The sequence below is a fragment of the Callorhinchus milii genome, unplaced genomic scaffold (assembly GCF_018977255.1).
Source record: "Callorhinchus milii isolate IMCB2004 unplaced genomic scaffold, IMCB_Cmil_1.0 Scaffold4, whole genome shotgun sequence".
Classification (NCBI taxonomy): Eukaryota; Metazoa; Chordata; class Chondrichthyes; order Chimaeriformes; family Callorhinchidae; genus Callorhinchus; species Callorhinchus milii.
Window position 1 is genome coordinate 46,361,678 of NW_024704745.1, and position 18,440 is coordinate 46,380,117.

At 41.4% G+C, this 18,440-nt stretch overlaps 1 protein-coding gene across 1 annotated transcript; it reads right to left on the minus strand.

Moving 5' to 3' along the window:
* Positions 1-3,724: 3,724 nt before the first annotated feature.
* Positions 3,725-17,436, minus strand: LOC103184826. Its single transcript, XM_007903035.2, has 4 exons — positions 17,302-17,436; positions 8,549-8,887; positions 6,611-6,720; positions 3,725-4,186 (listed from the first exon to the last, which is right to left on the minus strand). The coding sequence occupies exons 1-4, from the start codon at positions 17,366-17,368 to the stop codon at positions 4,025-4,027; spliced, it is 678 nt and encodes a 225-aa protein (XP_007901226.1). The 5' UTR covers positions 17,369-17,436; the 3' UTR covers positions 3,725-4,024.
* Positions 17,437-18,440: the final 1,004 nt, after the last annotated feature.

Sequence of the window (18,440 nt, forward strand, 5' to 3'; positions counted from 1 at the left end):
AGTTTTTTTGCAATTTGCTTTATAAAAGGGATGTATATTCAGAGTTTTATTTTAATCATACTTCAAAGCAAACTATACAGTAAAGCTTTCACTCAATTACACCTATTATTTGTTGCCTTCAAGACAATAATAGCCTTAATTACAATGATTGCATTTATTGGCTGAAGTAGAATATCACGTACAGTATTTTACCTTTGCTGTCTGTGGTCAGCTACCTAATCTAATCCAGGCACATAAACAACACAGGTTATTCCAATTACAGAAGAGCTACAAATATATCTGGAGAGGTTTCTGGTTGAGGGTTAGATGTTTTACATGTTTCCCCAATTAACTACTTCACTTTGGTTTGGCCAGCTCACAACATAAGTGTTAAAACTTCAATACTGTAAATATGGTCCCTATTTAAATTAAATATGATGCTAATTGTAGAATTCAAATATTAATAGCAGAGCATCAATAGGCATGGAAATGTACTATGTCTAAGAATAACGTGATATTTTAGACTACCTGAGCTTAAAGATTGTGTGCCTTTTTAAAACTTTAAACAGGATTAAAAAAAAAGATCAATACTTTAGGGTGCAACAAGACAGTAGTAGAAGAGGATATAGGGTTAGAGTTGTAAAGGGCAATTTCACAACATATATCAGCATGTTTTTCATTACTCAGAGAGGAATTAACAACTGGAACAGGTTGGCAGGAAAGGTGATTTATGCCATTTAAAAATGAATCCAGAACGGGAATGGTAGGGTGGGTGTTCTGGATGGAATCAGATGGGCCAAACAGATCTTGTGATCAGTAACCAAATTTCACATTCTATGTGGTGTTAACTGTTGTAATGTTGGAACAAGAACAAGATTTCTTGCAGATTGCAAAATTTTTATTTGTTGCTCTTTACATTCCTGAAACAATTTCAGCTTGAGTATTATTTTGGTTATGCAATTTTTCTTGGCTGGAGTACATTGAGATATGAATATTCTGGGTGTCTAAATAATAGAAAATGTAATGGTTTATTGGAATATTTCACTGTTGAAAACATTGCAACTCAGTTATTGTTTTCAAACCAAAAGTTACAGGCCCTCTTTAAGGGAGTGATACACAGGATTTTGAGGTTTGGCCTTGATGATCTAATAGGGTCAAAATTGAATTATTCCTGTTGAATTGAATTGAATTCTGTTCTGTATTTAAGGAATGATATTAATATTTGCTTTGAAATCCCCCCACCTGATTTCTGAATAGTAACAGCAGTGTTCCTCAGGGCTCTATCTTCGATCCCCTCCTCTTCAACCTCTACATGCTCCTCCTTGGTGACATCATCCGTAGACATGGGTCAACTTCCACATGTACTCATTAATTTACCCATTCATGCAATAGTGGATGTTGCTAAAGTTGTTGTATTCAAACGGATGAATACAAAGCAAATGACACCCAACGGTATCTCTCTGCCTCCACCCTCGATTCCAGGACAACTGCCGATCTGACTCTCTGTCTGACATCAAGTCCTGGATGAGAGCCAACTTTCTACAGCTGAATGGCAGCAAGACCGAGGCCCTCCTGATTGGCTCACACCAGCACCTTAGCACCTCAGGCACTGGCAGCATCAGCATCCACGATTGCATACTCCACTTCTCCAGACCAGTTAGGAACCTGGGCGTCTCGTTTGACCCTCAACTGTCTTTTCTCCCTCGTATCCGTGCCATGACCCGCTCTGCCTTCCCGCACCTTCGCAACATTGCCCATCTCCATCACTGCCCGAAACTCTAATACATGCATTCATCACCTCAAGGCTCGACTACGGAAACTCCCTCCTTGTTGGCCTGCCCAACTCTTCCCTCCACAAACTGCAGATCATCCAGATCTCCGCAGCTCGTGTCCTCTCTTGCACCAGGCTCTGGGACCCCATCACCCTCACCCGGCTCCACAGGCTCCCCATCCCTCAGAAGATAGAATTCAAAATCCTCGTCCTCACTTTCAAGGCCCTCCATGGTCTTGCCTCCTCCTACATCTCTGACCTGCTGACCCCCTATCAACCTGCCCGCTCCCGCCGTTCAGCAGGCTCCAGCCTGCTCCAGGTCTCCCGCCCAACCATTGGCGGCCGGGCTTTCAGGCCTCTCTGCCCCAGCCATTTGGAACTCCATCTCACAATCCCTTCACCTTGCTCCCTCCCTTGCCTCCTTCAACACAACTCAAGACTCTCCTTTTCGACTATACCTGAGCCGCCCTCCAACCTCTCTGCACTCCCTCATTCCAAACCTGCCCCCCATGCTCGGGTCCTGATCCCCGACAGTTCAGTGCCTTGGGACTTCTTCCCAATGTGAAAGGTGCTTTACAAATGTAATTTTGTGTTGTTGTTGTTTCCAGATTCTTTATACTGATGATAGTCATGAAATAGTTATAATTCAAATCCATTATAGGTATTATACAGAGAATCCAAGTGCGTTCAAAACAATCTAAAACATTATTGAAGGTTAACCTGGTTCATCAATCTGGTTCATCCGTGAGAATTGGAGAGAAAATGCAAATTGTCAGTCATACAAGTCAAACCTTTAATAGGTTTATTGCTGCACTAGCTGAACAAGTGCAATGAATCTTACTAATTCACCTTTTTTGATAGAATACTGCATGGAATGCCTATACACTTTCTAGGAATATCACGAATATACAATAGTTTGCCTCATCTTTATCAAACGCTCTCTCAGTAGCCCCTTTTTTACTGAGTATAAATTTCAGCTGCACTCAGCTATGCTTCTTCCGAGCTTACCATGACCCGCTCCGCCTTTCCCCACCTCCGCAACATTGCCCGAATCAGCTACTGTCTCTCATCCCAGGCCACCGAGACCCTTATGCTCGCATTCATCACAACCGAGCTCGACTACGCAAACTCCCTGCCTCCCCAACTCCTCCTGCCAGATCACCCAGAACGCTGCAGCCTGTGTCCTCTCCTGCACGAGCCTCCACGACTCTATCACCACCATTTCGCCTGACTCCACTGACTTTGCATCACACAGAGGATACAGTTCAAGATCTTGGTCCTCACCTTCAAATCCCTCCACTGCCTTGTTCCTCCCTACCTCTGTGATCTCCTAACCCCCTACCAACCTGTCCGGTATCCCCGCTAGGTGGGCTCCAGCCTGCTTCATATCCACCGCCTTGCTCGCCCTACCATTTTTGGCTGGTGGGCCTTCAGCCTTCCTACTCCCACTCTCCGGAACTCCATCCCACAATCCCTCCACTTCACCTCCTCCATTGCCTTCTTCAAGACCTGCATCAAGACCCTCCTCTTCGACCATGCCTTAGGTCACCCTCATCCCACTACCCTCCCCGCCCTCCACTCCTCCTGATCCCAACCACCAGCTCAGGTGTGGATCCCTGACTGTCCAGTGCCTTGGTATGTCCTCCTGACATGAAGGGCGCTATACAAATGTAATTTGTTGTTGTTATTCTGATTAGGTAGATGAAAACAATCAAGCTTAAAGTAACCCAGGCTGATAATAAATCGTTCATCAGCCACCACAAAATAAGGATAACAATATATGAAGAAACACACCAGCTTCTTTTCCAATTAAAGAATAAGCTTTTAATTCTGAATTCTAAACAAATAGAATATACATACAGCCTTTAAAGCTAGCAAGTAAAAGATTTAAACGAATTGAAATGTTTTGCTTAGCAAAACAATACGTTTCTTCACAGAACAGGAACAAACAATGAGGCAAACAATAAAGCAGTGAGGAAAATCCTCTCGCTCGCCCTTGATATTATTCTCCAGACCTGCTTCGGAACTGTTGAAAGGCCAATTTAGATGAAAGTTTTTGCCAGCTTCTCACACTAGGCAAAACTCTTTGGTATCTCTATCTTCTCTATCGGGAATGCTTGAAAGTACTGATTCAATCAAAGTGAACATGGTCCTTGTCTTTGGGACAATGACCATGGAACATTTTAAACTTTAGCAGATTTACAGGAGGGTGTGAGAAATTTGAAAAATATTGTAAATATTGTCACCAGGAACATAAACTGCCACTTTGTATGTTCATCCATGAGACATAATCAAATAGTCTTCATAGGTGTCTTCAGAATGTTCATTGCTGGTTGTTCTGTCGTTGTTTCCTGATGTCCACTTGTTTTCTGAGTATTGGCTGTTTTTCACGATTATATTGACCTGTTTTGGGATATATACTCTATCTTTCCTCTGCTGCAAAAACAAAAACAATTGCTATCAGAAAGCAAACAAAATGAGAATTAAGGCACCTTTTAAAAAAAGTCCTAGTGGACATTTATTGAATACAGTATTTTGAGATGTGAGAAGTCACCTTTCTAAATATGAACTATATCTAGATATAGCAAAAGGTCAAATATATTTGACAAATGTACCCTGCAAACATATTTACAATGCAGAGTACAATTTTATATTTATATGGCACCTTTTAGTTTGGGAGGACGAACCAAGGCGCTTAAATTCAGACCATTATTTAGACCAGATGTTCCCTAACTATGGGGTAACCTCCCAGGGGAAGCGTGGATATGTGCCAGAGGAGGCGCAGATGTGTGCCAGGGAAGGTACCAGTTGCATCAGCCCCGGGCTTCGTGGGACTGACCCCACATCCCAACAAAGCCGCTCCGCTGACAGTAAAATCCTGCAACAACGCTTTCTGTGCAACAATATCCATGACAACGGTGAACTGATACAATCTATAATTGTTTGCTGTAATGATTTCCTAAAATGTTTCTGCAGTTTTATTTTAGCTATTGCAATTTGTACATTTTTTAACAGAACCGTGAGATAACATGAAAGGTGTTTTATGAAATAAAATTAGTATTTTTGACTTATTATACTATATTGATCAAAGCCTTTCTAGTTTATTATTCACATTCTTGCAAAGTATAGGATTTTATTTCTTTGTGTTGTCTTAGTGGTAGGGAGACACAATTGTTCTTTTCCTCAGCTATGACAAAGCTTGAGAACCTCTGATTTAGACCATTAATCAAATATCCTTTCAATATTTACAGATTTGCTTGCCCACAATCAATTTCCAAAGTTGTTGCGAAGATTTTTTTTGCATCTACTTCTCTGTTTTGAGCCACAATATATTCCTGACAGTATAATAGAAGTAAAAGTCTAATGTCAATCACAATTCGCAGAAACTTTAAGGTCTTCTAATTTCCCAAATGACAACACATCTTTGCAACAAAACTTGCACTTATATATAGCCCCCTCCACGCAGAGTAGCATCTCAGAGTGGCAGAACAGTGGCAGAACCTGACTCCGAGCCGGGAGGGGGTGGACTGGGATGTTGAGTGACCGTAAGCACGGTTGAAAAAGAAGATTTTCAGGCGGGACTTGAAAAAGGGGAGAGTGTGGGCAAGGCAGAGGGATTGAAGGAGAGTATTCCAGAGTTTTGCGGCATAGTGGCTGATTGAGCGACCTCCAACGGTGGAGCGGGGGGTACGAGGGACAAAAAGGAGTCCGGTACCAGTCGAATGGAGGTGCCTGGTGGTGGATTGCGGACTGAGGAGGTTGGAGATGTAGGGAGATGCCATGGAGTGAATGGATTTGAATACGAGGATGAAGATCTTTAAGTTGATCCGTTCAGGGAGCCAGCGGAGCCAGGCCAGAACTGGTGAGATGTGGGTACAGAGTTTGGTTCAGGTATGCTTTACTCCTTGGATGCTTGCTAGAGAGGATCATGGGGGAGGGGGAGGAAGAAGGACTGTTATTTGTGGGGCAGTGGGCCAGGTTAAACAGTACAGATGTGGAAATAGATGAATATTCTGAAATTTGGTTTATTATATTTGAGCAGCAGTGGATACAGTAAAACTCACATAAGTCTTGTCTTTATCAATCATTTAATTGCCTAAGTCGCACTTCCACCCAAGTTCCATTCAGTTTCCTAACAAAACCTCTTAGATTTCTTTGCACAACTCATATTTTTCACCTCCTAAAGCATAACACCACTCCCCTATCCTCCGCTACTCCCGCACTTACCGGCTGCATTGAATCTTGGGAAATTATGTCCTGACCCGTCGACCCACGCTCATTTACAGGCGGCTGCATTGAATCACGGGAAACATAGTCTTAATCCAACGCCACATATGTAGAAGAACTTCATTTGGGTTCAATGCGATTCCTATACTTGCCGGTAAGTGTGTATGTGGCGACGGGTCAAGACTCATTGAATGGTGGGAAAGGTAGTCTTGACCCGTCACCGGATGCACACTTACCAGCTGGATTGAATTACACATGCGCTTTGTAGATTATTGATTAAATCGGATTTTATATGACTTCTACAGTTTTGCGTGCAACTCAAATTTTGCGTAAGTCATTTTAATTTTTATGGTCCCGACTGATAAGACTTATGTGAGTTTTACTGTATTTAAGCAAACTATTCCCTCAGAGAATTAAATTGGTGGGTTAGAGCTTCTGATGGGGCAAGGCACATTTGAACTTCGCAAGGTTCCAGCTACTTGCCCTCAACTGGGGCACAGTGAAAATCCAGGCAATGAGGTTGCCATTTTAAAAGCTGAAAGATAAATTGTTGCACCGCACTTAAAATGCAAATTTCATATATCCTTATTCTTGGTGAGAGCAGCATTTTAATATAATATTAATATCACTTACATGTGCACAGAATAGGAACATAAAAACTGCTCCAATGAGCACGAGTGCTGCAAACACACCAATGCCAATGATTACACCTCGGCGGGAGGATGGTGAATTGGGCAAATAATCTGGAAAGATACGAAGTATTAGATTATAAGAATGCATAAAATAAATGAGCATCATTATGTTTATGTATTGTAACACATTATGGCTCACTTGGAGAATAACACACATCAATTTCAGTTCAATGACCCTCTTGTTCTAAAATCACATCAAACATGGCATTGTTTTCACTTTTACAGCACCAAGTCTTGTGAGTCAGAATTTCTACAATGTAACAAAATGTAATGTTAATAACAAAACCAATGTAATAGATTACAATGCCTGTCCTATGTCAGTACTGTTTGGATACCATATGGTCTCAACCAAATACCAGCAAACAGCCAACTGACTGGGAGGGCAGAGACCAGAACAGTGAAAAGGTGAAACTAATTGGGGAAATAGGAAATATTTTCAGGTATTGTTAACACAAAGAACAGGCTAAGGAATATCTCAAATGTTATCCTTAATCTCTAATCACTAGAGATGACCACAATTTTGTTTAATATTTGTTTTCCAGGTTTGATGACTAAAAATGATGAAATTCAGCTCTTCCCCACCACCACCAAAACCTGAAATCCAGTTTAAGCAATTGTGAAGCTTTGTATGTAAATAATTTCTGAAATCTGTAAGGAGGTCAGCACAGCAGTTTTTGCATGCTGACCTGACCTTTCAGATTGTTTAAATGCACAGTTTGCTTTCTATACAGGTCCTTACAGAGGATGTGACTCGCAATTATAAAACTCAGCATTGGAACAAAGAAGCTTGTCAATGAGTAAATAAAGAATCAGTCATTAATTCAGAGATCATTTTTTCCACATGAACCTTTTCAGTTCTATTTTTGCTTTAGTATTATGAAAACCTCTCAGACAAACTGGGTTGAATTGCATCTGTTGATGGTGTATTCATAATAATAATAATAATCCTTGCATTTCATATAGCGTTTTTCACGTCTTCTAGACTTCTCAAAGCGCTTCACAGAATATACTGTAAAGTGAATTGATTGTATATGTGTGGGCAAAAGGCGGCAACCAATTGCACACAGGAGTGTCCCACAAACAGTTGTGGATTGAGTGATCAAATAATTATTTTATTCTTTTTTGAAGGATTATTATCCCTGGAAAAGCGATCCGTCAATTGACTAACAACCGGGTTCCTACTTATGCTAGGTAAACAGAGGTGTGTGGAGTAAGGAAACTTGCCCAACATTTCACCATGCCGGAAATCGAACCTAGGTTTTTCGTTTACGAGGCAAGTGCTTTAACCACTGAGCTACAGGACTATTGATAGCGGGAAGTGGTAACAGTACTGTGTGACATTGGGACAAGCTTGATAAGATCACTTTTTTAAGTCACAATTGCACTCTGTGCTGAAGAATGGAGGCAAACCTTAAATAGGTGTTTCTGTTTGGAGAGCAGACTTTTTGCATTTCCCCAAATTTCCCAAAATTTGAAATCCAAATATTATAAATTACCTACATAGACTTTTCGATTATATGTGTAATTTCATTTTTCCTACCATAGATTCTTGTATACTATCAATGTATAATTACTGTTTCATGAATTATTTTTTCTGTGTTCAAGATACATGACATGAGCATGTTCTGGAGGAAACTCAAATGTTCAGTGTATCTTGCCTATGTAACCTAAGAATATTCATTACACCTCACTTGATCTAGCAGGTTAGTATAACAATGGGGGATTGAGAAAGCCTTAAATGTTCTGCTTAAATATGCCTTTTATAATAATTGTATTTACTAAAAGAAATAACCTGAAATGCAAATGGATATATTTAAAGGCAATGCTGAATTTACAAGCACATGAATGAACATTCCAAAAATTCAATCTTTGTCTTTACCTTTTATATGCAAATAGATCTTCTGCACTACCTTTCCTCCTGGAAAAGTGTGAATTTGGCAGGAATACCAGCCTTTGTCAGATTCCTGAGCTTCTTTAATAATAATGGTGACACTTTTCTCAGTGACTTCCAATGTTGCTCTTGGTTTGTATGAAGAATTAAGTATTTTGTTCACTGGTGGATTGTAGATTGCAATCATTGTGTTGTTATCCTCCTTATTCACCTGAAATTGTACTGGTTTGTTGGAACCTTTACCAGGAGCTTCACATTGCAAGATAGCTTCATAGCCTTTCACTGCCGTTACATTAATAACACCTTCAATCTGCTGTGTTTGGACACCTAGAAAAAAGGGAATTAAAGTTGCATTCACTCTATTAAGGTTGATTACAATATATGCCAAACTTACAAAATACTGTACAAAAACAAGTCCTTGTATTATGAGGAAATATAGGCAGAGGACTGCATCGGAGATTGTTAAATACAATGTTTATTTTGACAACGAAGAACACACGTTGGCTCATTCTTGCCTCAGAAGGTTGTGGATTCAAGCCCCACGTCAGGACTTGGAATCACATAGTCTAAGGTCACATTCACAGTAGTGCCGGCAGTGCGTTGTATTGTCAGAGATGCAGTTCTTCGGATGAGACGTTAAACTGAGCTTCCGGTTGCCTATTCAGGTAAATGTTATAGATCCTATGGCACTATTCGAAAACAGGAGGGGTATCCTAACCAACAATCAACCAAATAAAATCAGTCATTCACTTCACTATGAGCAAACTGGCTGCCACATTTCATCCACAAAACACACCACACTCCACTTTACAGTAGTATATCCTGTGAAGCGCTTTGCGATTGTCAACAATTTTTGATGATAAGGCGCTTTACCAAATGCAAGGATTATTATTACATAAATTACCAACATGTTATACACTGCATCTTCGTTAACAAACAGTATTCAGCTGCTTTGAATGCTATAATTGATTTATATGGCACAATTTCATCTCAGTGAAAAATAAACATCTATTATCAACAAAATGATGGTCTGGAATGGGTCTTCTTGGTTTCTTGTGCAGAATGGATTACAAAGATTTATTTTCCTGACCTCTACAATGATGGGAAGGGTTGATGAGAAAAGACAAACCAGCGAGAGAGATCTTTACTATTCCATGAGCTGTGCTGCTCGACTAGGCTTTATTTCTGGCATTGAATGCCACATAAGACTCACTGGTGGTTATTCGATGGATGTTGTTATGGTTACTGCTGGCACTTGCTGTCGCTGAGCGCCAGTGCACTACTGTTGATATTTTTCCCCAGCTACCAGTTGCTCATAGCAAAGCTCTTTATGTTCAGGTCAGTATTTCAGATGTGTGGAATAAATTGTGCATCCACATATACTGAAATAGCAACTATTTACCTTAACAGTATTCCTAGTTGCATATATTTATTCAAAAATAATTAAACAATTGAAACAACTCAAAAAGTATTTTAATATGTATATCAAAACATTTACAAAATGTTCATATATTCAAAACTGTTTTTTGTTGTTGATCTTGTCTAATTTTGTCAACAAAGGCTATCCTTGCGGGGGGTGGGCGGGAGATAATCAACACCTTCTGCTTCCACCATCTCTCTAGGGAGATACATCTACTATTCGCTCACTGAAGTAGTGTTTCTGCACATTTGTTCCGAATTTACCTCATTTCAATCTCAAGCCATTCCTCTGGTTCACTGTTCAGTACAAGATAAAACAGTTTATCGTGCTTTATATTTTCTAGTCCCTTTCTAGTCTTAAAGACAGTAATCATATCACCCCTCAACTTTCTCTTCTCCAGCATGAACATGTCCAGTTTACCTAATCACTCCTCGTAGTCTAGTCCCTCCATCCCCTTAATTATTTTTATTTGGGACATCCTCCTGACATGAAAGGTGTTATACAAATGTAATTTGTTGTTGTAGGTCTCCTCTGTATCTTCCGAATTGCTGCATTACCCTTTTTCTATTGTATTGTGGTGACCAGAACTGCACAAAATATTCCAAGTGCAGTCACACCAATTATTTATAAAGTGGCAGATTTACCCCACTATTTCGACTCGATAATGACCTTTTAATGAAACCCAGGATCTGGTTTGCTTCACTCACTGACACCGAGCACTGTTGTGAAATAGATACATTCAACTATAAAATAGACACCCACCTTCCAGCAACAGACAGATACAGAAATACATAAAGTATAGATAGACATGCACATACCCAAGCTTCCATAACAAGCAAAAATAGATGCACAGATTCAAAGCAGGCTGATGCATTCATGACAAATTAGCATTTCATACAGCACTTATAACATCTAAAAGCACTTCACAAGGTTTGGAAATTGTAGCGACTGTGTATCTGTAGGCAGACGCATCAGCTTGTTTGCACACAGCAATATCCGACAAAGAGCCATGAAGTGAAATACCAATTCTATCTTGAAGGTGGCAGGACAGGTAGATAAAGCTGTAAAAAGGGCATATGGGATACTAGGCTTTATAAATAGGGGCATAGAGTACAAGAGTCAGGAGGTTATGATTAACCTAAATAAAACACTGGTTAGGCCGCAGTTGGAATACTGCGCCCAGTTCTGGGTATCACACTATAGGAAGGATGTTAAGGCATTGGAAAGGGTGCAGAGGAGATTTACAAGGATGGTACCAGGAATGAGGGACCTTGATTATGAGGAAAGGCTAGAGAGGCTTGGATTATTCTCATTGGAGCAGAGAAGGTTACGAGGAGACCTAACAGAGGTCTTCAAAATCATGAGGGGATTTAATAGGTTAGAAAGGAAAAAACTGTTTCCACTGATGGGTGTGTCGGTGACTCGAGGTCGCAGATTCAAAATAGTCCCCAAAAGAAGCAGAGGGGAGGTGAGAAGAAATGTTTTCACGTAGCGAGTTGTTCGAATCTGGAAAGCATTGCCTGAAAGGGTGGTCGATAACTACTTTTAAAAACGCGGTGGACGGGTATTTGAGGAGGACGAGTTTGCAGGGTTATGGGGAAAAGGCTGGGGAGTGGGATTGACGTTACATTACATCAAAGAGCCAGCATAAACTCGATGGGCCGAATGGCCTCTTTTTGTGCTGTACAATTCTATGATTCTATGATAGACACCAGGAGAAAGTCTTTTCTCTTTTCAAATAGTGCTACGTGATCTTCGATGCCTATCTAAGCAGGCAGACAGGACCTTGATTTAACATTTCATTCGAATAATGGCACCTCCAGCAATATAACACTCTTTATCCTGACCTTTTGATCTTAGCACATTGGATGGCTGTGAAACAGGCTTGTGACACCCAGTGGAACTTGCCAACTATGGTACATGGCATTAGGATACCAGTAAGGGGATATCTGCTTTTATCAGACAGTATCCTATATGCTTTTGCTGCATTTTATGATGCTGAGTCCTTCCTTATTCCTTTGATTTATTCTTCCAAGCTCTTAAGTTATTTGATACAGAATCACTTCTTCAGTCACTTCTAGAATGAGGATAAGAGGCTGTAAGATGGTATGTCAGTGTAGGATATCACAAAACAGGAAATACCTGCAATCATAAATTACTATAGCACAAAAGGACAACTTCAAAATAGAGATAAACTGGGGAACAACAGGCCAGTTAGTGTAATACTGATTGTGGTAAAATGTTGGAGGGAGTGCACTTCTATCCTGATTCTCGCCTCCTTTTCTTACATTTTGGTTCTTACAGATCTAATTAGTCTGGTTTAAATCTTCTTTCATTTATTTAATTCACTCACTGCTTATTTAGCAACATCAAATGTTGGCATTGCCTGCATTTTTACTCAACAATATTTTGATCACGCCATCCTCCTCCACTGCCTTTCCTCTGTCATCCACCTCAGTGGGACCGCACTTGCCTGGTACGAGTCCTATCTCAGGAACCGCCAGCAGTACATCTCCACAAACGGCTTTTCCTCCCGCTCTCACCCGGTTACCTGCGAGGTACCCCAAGGATCCATCCTTGGCCCCCTCCTCTTCCTAATCTACATGCTCCCTCTTGGGGATGTCATCCGCAGACATGGGGTACATTCTCACATGTACGCGAATGACACCCAACTCGATTTTTCCACCTCACTCTGCGACCCCCAGTCCCTTGATGTTTTGTCAGGCTGCCTGTCAGACCTCAGGGGCTGGATGAGCACAAATTTCCGTCAGCTAAATATTGACAAGACGGAAGCCATACTCTTTGGCTCTCGTCAATGTCTTAAATCGCATGGTTCTCACCTCCACCACCTATCCGACCTCCCCTTAAAACTCTCCGAACCTGTATGCAACCTCGGTGTCAGGTTCGACCCCCAAATATATTCCTCCCCCACATATGGTCCTTCACCAGCACCACTTACTTCCAACTCCGACGCATCGCCCATCTCTGTCAATATCTCACCCCAAAAGTCGCCGAAACCCTGGTCCATGCCTTTGTCACCTCTCGGCTGGATGATTCAAATGCCCTCCTCGCCGGTCTCCCCTCCACTACCATTCATAAAATCCAGATCTTCCAGAATTCTGCCGCCCGCATTCATTCATTCTGCCGCACCAAACTCCTCTCCCCGATTACCCCAGTCCTTGCCAGACTGCACTGGCTGCCTGTCCCAGAGAGGATCGACTTCAAGATCCTCACTCTTGTCTTCAAATCCCTCCACTCCACTGCACCCCCCTACCTCTCTGACCTCCTCTCTCCTTCGCTCCACCGGGTCTGGCCTCCTCCTTGTCCCACGAATCCTCCGCTCCACCATCGGCAGTCGTGCCTTCAGCCACTATGCCCCGAAGTTCTGGAACTCTCTTTGCTTTGCCCCTTCTCTTCCTATTTTCAGATCTCAGCTAAAGACCTTTCTTTTCGTCCGCGCCTTCTTCCCCCTCCCCCTGGCTCGACCCCGGGATCTGTTACTGTGAAGCGCTCTGAGACGCCGTCTGGCGTGGAGGGCGCCATATAAATCCAAGTTGTTGTTGTTGATGATTGACATGCAATCCCATTTCTGTTTGATTTTACTTGTTTGCTTTAAATACAATTCTTGTCTCTTTCTAGGGACGTCCTCCCAACTTGAAAGCCGCTATACAAATGTAATTTTGTGGTTGTTTCTCACCAAGAATAGAAAAGTAAAAAAGCGAACCCAGTAAATATGTTCATTTTTAGCTACTGTATATACAAAATATACTTTCATGTAATATAAATACACTGTCTCAAACTCAAACTACAAAGTTGACTGAATATTGACCTTCTCCAACCACGCTGTCCTAGGCACGCCTTTCACTCAGCCTGCTTCATGTCCTCTGCTCCTGCTCTCTGGAACACTGACCTGGAGTCCCTCCAACTCACTTGCTTCAAGGCACATCTCAAAACGTACCTATTCAAACACATTTTAGGTCTTCTTTCCCCTCTGCACCCCCTCGGCTCCCATCCCCATCTGGGGCACTGAAAAGGGCTTTGAGATGTGAAAGTTTCTATATATAAGTATATATTAATTATTTTGTATTGTATTTCATCAAACACAGCAGCTAATACATGCCAGTGACTTTCAAAATACAGCAATTACATGAGTAGTAAATTACTATGAATTTAAGGGTAAATTTTGATCAGAGCAGAATATGAACCTGGATAACTATGATTCTATAATTCTTTGAAATTGCAAAACAGTGAGTTGGCATACATTGACCCATACTTGATCAAATGTACAGAATATACAGCTATCAACTGCAAAAATAAATGTCAAATATTTGCCTTTCTTTTAAATATTCATTCTAAACTTTCTTCCTATAATATACAAAATATGAATAGGCATGGGAAATGGGTAGGTGAGGGAGCTGTGCACTAAAACATTACGTTGTCATCAACATTTTCATTCTCACTATAGACATTTGTCATAGATGCAAAGATGTTATAACGGCAGAATCCTCTTGTTCTAGCATTTATTCTTTTGGCACAATTCAAAGGAACTCAGTGCTTCAAAGCACTTAAATCTGATGGAACAATAGGTAATAGAAATGACACTGTGCTCCTTAAAGTAATCCTGGACTCATACATTTAAAAGTGAGGAAAAATAACATCAGAAACGTCATCATTTTAAAATAATGAATTAAAAGAGGAATAAGACAAAATTGCTATAGTTGTTTGTTTGATAAATCTACCTGAATTACAAAGTCATAAAATAAATGGAAATTGATTTTGGCCAACAACTGTCCTACTCCATGATTCAAACTTTATTAAAGCATGAATTAATATCATGGATTTAGGGAGTTTCTCTCAGTGTCTTGGCCAACGATCCCCCAAATAAAATTGGTCATTCACCTCATGGCTGCTTGTGAGCCAATGCTGTGCACAAATTGGCTGCTGAGTTAGCCTACAAATCACACAATCACTGCACTTTACAGTATATCCTCCTGTCATGTAAGGCACTACACTAAATGTAAGGATTATTATTACTAAGTTCGGCAATATCACAAAATTGCCCCAGTTAAGAGCAACTGTTCATTTTGTGAATTAATGGTACAATCCAATTTCAAACTCAACTTTTTAAAGTTGAAAATCAATGTCTAATATTACTGTATAAACCAACTGAATTAAGTTTCTCTACTGCAGCGACAATCTGCCTTTGGGAAGGCAGATTTGAGCAATTCCAATTCTGTTTTGTACAAAATTAGATCCCAATAGAGAATGCTGCTTAAATCTCTCATAATAACTGTCAAGTACTAACCAGAATGTAAACAAAATAAATAATTTACTGTAATAGTCCTTGCATTGTTATGGCACCTAATCATCTCAAAATGCTTTTCAAGTAATTGTTTTCAAGTGTAGTGACTATCAATCTGTAGGCAACCAATTTGCACACAAGATACCACAATCAGTCATGAAGAAAATGATTAATTTATCTAGAGGATTGTTGGCCAAGATACCAGGAAAATTCCTTTTTTTGAATAATGTTTTGAGAACTTTAACGTCCACCTGAAAAGGCAGACTGAACCTTGGTTTAATGTTTCATTTGAAGAATGGCACAATACAGGGCTCCCTCAGCACTTCATTGGAGTGTCAGCCTGGTCTGTGAGCTCAAAGTACCGATGACATCAGGCTATCACATCAGGCTATTGGGAAGCAGGAGTGCTACAAACTAAGCAAATCTAACGCTATCTGTGAGCTTGATCATGGAATTTCTTTCCACAAAAAATAATCTTTGTAAAGCTAACATAGATTTTTGACTTTCAAGAAATTCCAAGAACTCACATAATAATAATAATAATAATAATAATAATCCTTGCATTTGATATAGTGCTTTTCACGTCGGGAGGACGTCCCAAAGCGCTTCACAGAACACACTGTAAAGTGAATTGACTGTATATTTGTGGGCGAACGCGGCAGCCAATTGCGCACAGCAATGTCCCACAAACAGTCGTAGATTGAAAATGACCAATTTAATTATTGTTTTTAGTTTTGGAGGGATTATTATTAGGCGTGTGGAGTAAGGAAACTTGCCCAAGGTTTCGCCCTGCCGGGAATTGAACTCAGGTCTCTCACTTGCAAAGCGAGTGCTCTACAACAACAACAACAACAAGATTCCATTTATAGAGCGCCTTTCACGTCAGGAGGACGTCCCAAGGCGCTGCACAGTTGGGTCATGACCCGAGCAGGGGGGAAATGGTCAGGGTGAGGGGAGGGAAGGGAGGGAGAGAGGAGGGGGAAATGGTCAGGGTGAGGGAGGGAAGGGAGGGAGCGAGGAGGAGGAAGAGAGTCGAGAGGGGAGCTGAAGGCTCGGTCAAAGAGAAAGGTTTTGAGACCGGCCTTGAAGGAGGAAAGGGAGGAAGCAAGGCGAAGGCACTGGGGGATGGAGTTCCAGAGCCTCGGGGCTGAGAGGCTGAAGGCCCGACCACCGATAGTAGGGCGGTTGGGGCGGGGGACGTGGAGCAGACCGGAGCCAGAGGAACGGAGGGTACGGGCAGGTAGGTAGGGGGATAGTAGGTTGGAGAGGTAGGAGGGAGCAAGGCCGTGAATGGCCTTGTAGGTGAGGATGAGGATCTTGAAATCAATCCTCTGGGGGATGGGGAGCCAGTGGAGGCGAGCGAGGGTAGGAGTGATGTGGTCCCGAAGCCTGGTGCGGGACAGTACACGAGCTGCAGAGTTCTGAATGACCTGCAGCTTGTGGAGGGAGGTGGCGGGAAGGCCGGCGAGGAGAGAGTTCCCATAGTCCAGCCTTGAGGTGACAAAGGCGTGAACCAGGGTTTCAGCAGCGTGAGGGTGAGGTAGTGCCGTAATCTGGCGATATTCCGGAGGTGATGGAAGGCGGTGCCAGTTGTGGTGCGGATGTGAGGGAGAAAGGACAGCTCAGGGTCAAACAAAACGCCGAGGTTCCTGACTGGCTTTGAGAGGCTCTAACCACTGAGCTACAGGACATCTATTTAGAGATACCATATAAAGTGTAATTTGTACCTGACTTCAAAAGAACACATTTATGAATCAGTTAGGGGATAACCAAAAATTTATTCCACATTTAAAATTATATTTAGAGTTCAGTTACTTCATATTTTGGCTTAATAGGCATGAAATAATGAAATAAAGTCCTGATCCGTTCTACTGAACTATTCAGGTTGTATAATCCCCAAACAATCTATACAAATATGCTTCCTTTGATTCGCTCACATTTTTTGCATTTGGTTTTGGTTTGATTGATTCCACTGGCATTTTCAATGTTGTGTTCTATGAAACAAAATAGCAGACTTACCAGTCACAAACAGGAAGCAAATAGCAACTGTTTTCACCATGTTCATGAAAAGTCGCTTCCTAATCATCCAGATATCAAATCAGCTCGAAGTAACACAGGCTTGATTTGTCTCTTAAACAAAAACAATAGCACTTGTGGAAAGTCTCGTAAAAACGAAACTGCTAGTAGGAGCCACTTATTTACATATGTGAAAAAAACAGGTCTTCATCTTGGGGTGGAGTCTGGGGAGGTTAAAAGGCAAATACGATTACCATTTCTTGAAAAGAACGAAGTTGAGGATAAATGGCATTGTCCACCATTCATGATTTGATAATCTTGATATTTCTTATTGATCTGAAGCTGTGACCTCCTAGAGTTCACTTCTCTGATGTACATGCTAAACAAAGTTATTGCTCATTAACACTAATGTGACATTTTTACAGAGGCAGTGGTAGGTGGAAATTCGACAGCTACAATTGGCCTTAGGACCCATCCATACAGAATTGGGAAAGTGTTTCATCAGGCCATAGAAAGCTTTTTTTTTGACAGACACTGGTCTCAAAATAATTTTAGAAGTAAAAATTAAAGTAGAAAGCTGATCAAGCTGTTTTGAGTGAACAAATTGCCTCTCACTAAATTAAAAAACAGATGTTATTATCTCCATTCTGAAAGTCTGGAGGGAAAAAGCATTCTTGCAAAGTCAGGGGTGTTCCATTCCAATCTCTTCATTGAGGACAGGTTTTAAAACTAAAACTCTCTGAACCCATACACAACCTAGGCGTCAGGTTCAACCCACAATTATCCTTCCTCCCCCATATCCAGTCCCTCACCAGCATCGCCTTCTTCCACCTCCAACGCATCACCCGTCTCCGCCAATACCTCTTTCCAAAAGGCGCTGAAACCCTAGTCCATGCCTTTGTCACCTCTCGGCTGGACTATTCCAATGCGCTCCTCGCCAGTCTCCCATCCACTACCATCCATAAAACCCAGATCATTCAAAACTCTGCCGACCGCATTCTCACCCGCACCAAACTCCGCTCTCCGATCACCCCAGTCTTTGCCAGACTGCACTGGCTGCCTATCCCAGAGAGGATCGACTTCAAGATCCTCACCCTTGTATTCAAATCCCTCCACTCTTCTGCAACCCCCTACCTCTCTGA

Excerpts from the sequence above, each read along its gene's own strand:
- LOC103184826 (XM_007903035.2), bottom strand. The coding sequence starts at position 17,368 with ATGATTAGGAAGCGACTTTTCATGAACATGGTGAAAACAGTTGCTATT. Across the intron at positions 8,888-17,301 it reads TTGCTTCCTGTTTGTGACTG|GTGTCCAAACACAGCAGATT; the intron begins GTAAGTCTGCTA and ends CCTTTTTTCTAG. Across the intron at positions 6,721-8,548 it reads GATCTATTTGCATATAAAAG|ATTATTTGCCCAATTCACCA; the intron begins GTAAAGACAAAG and ends GTATCTTTCCAG.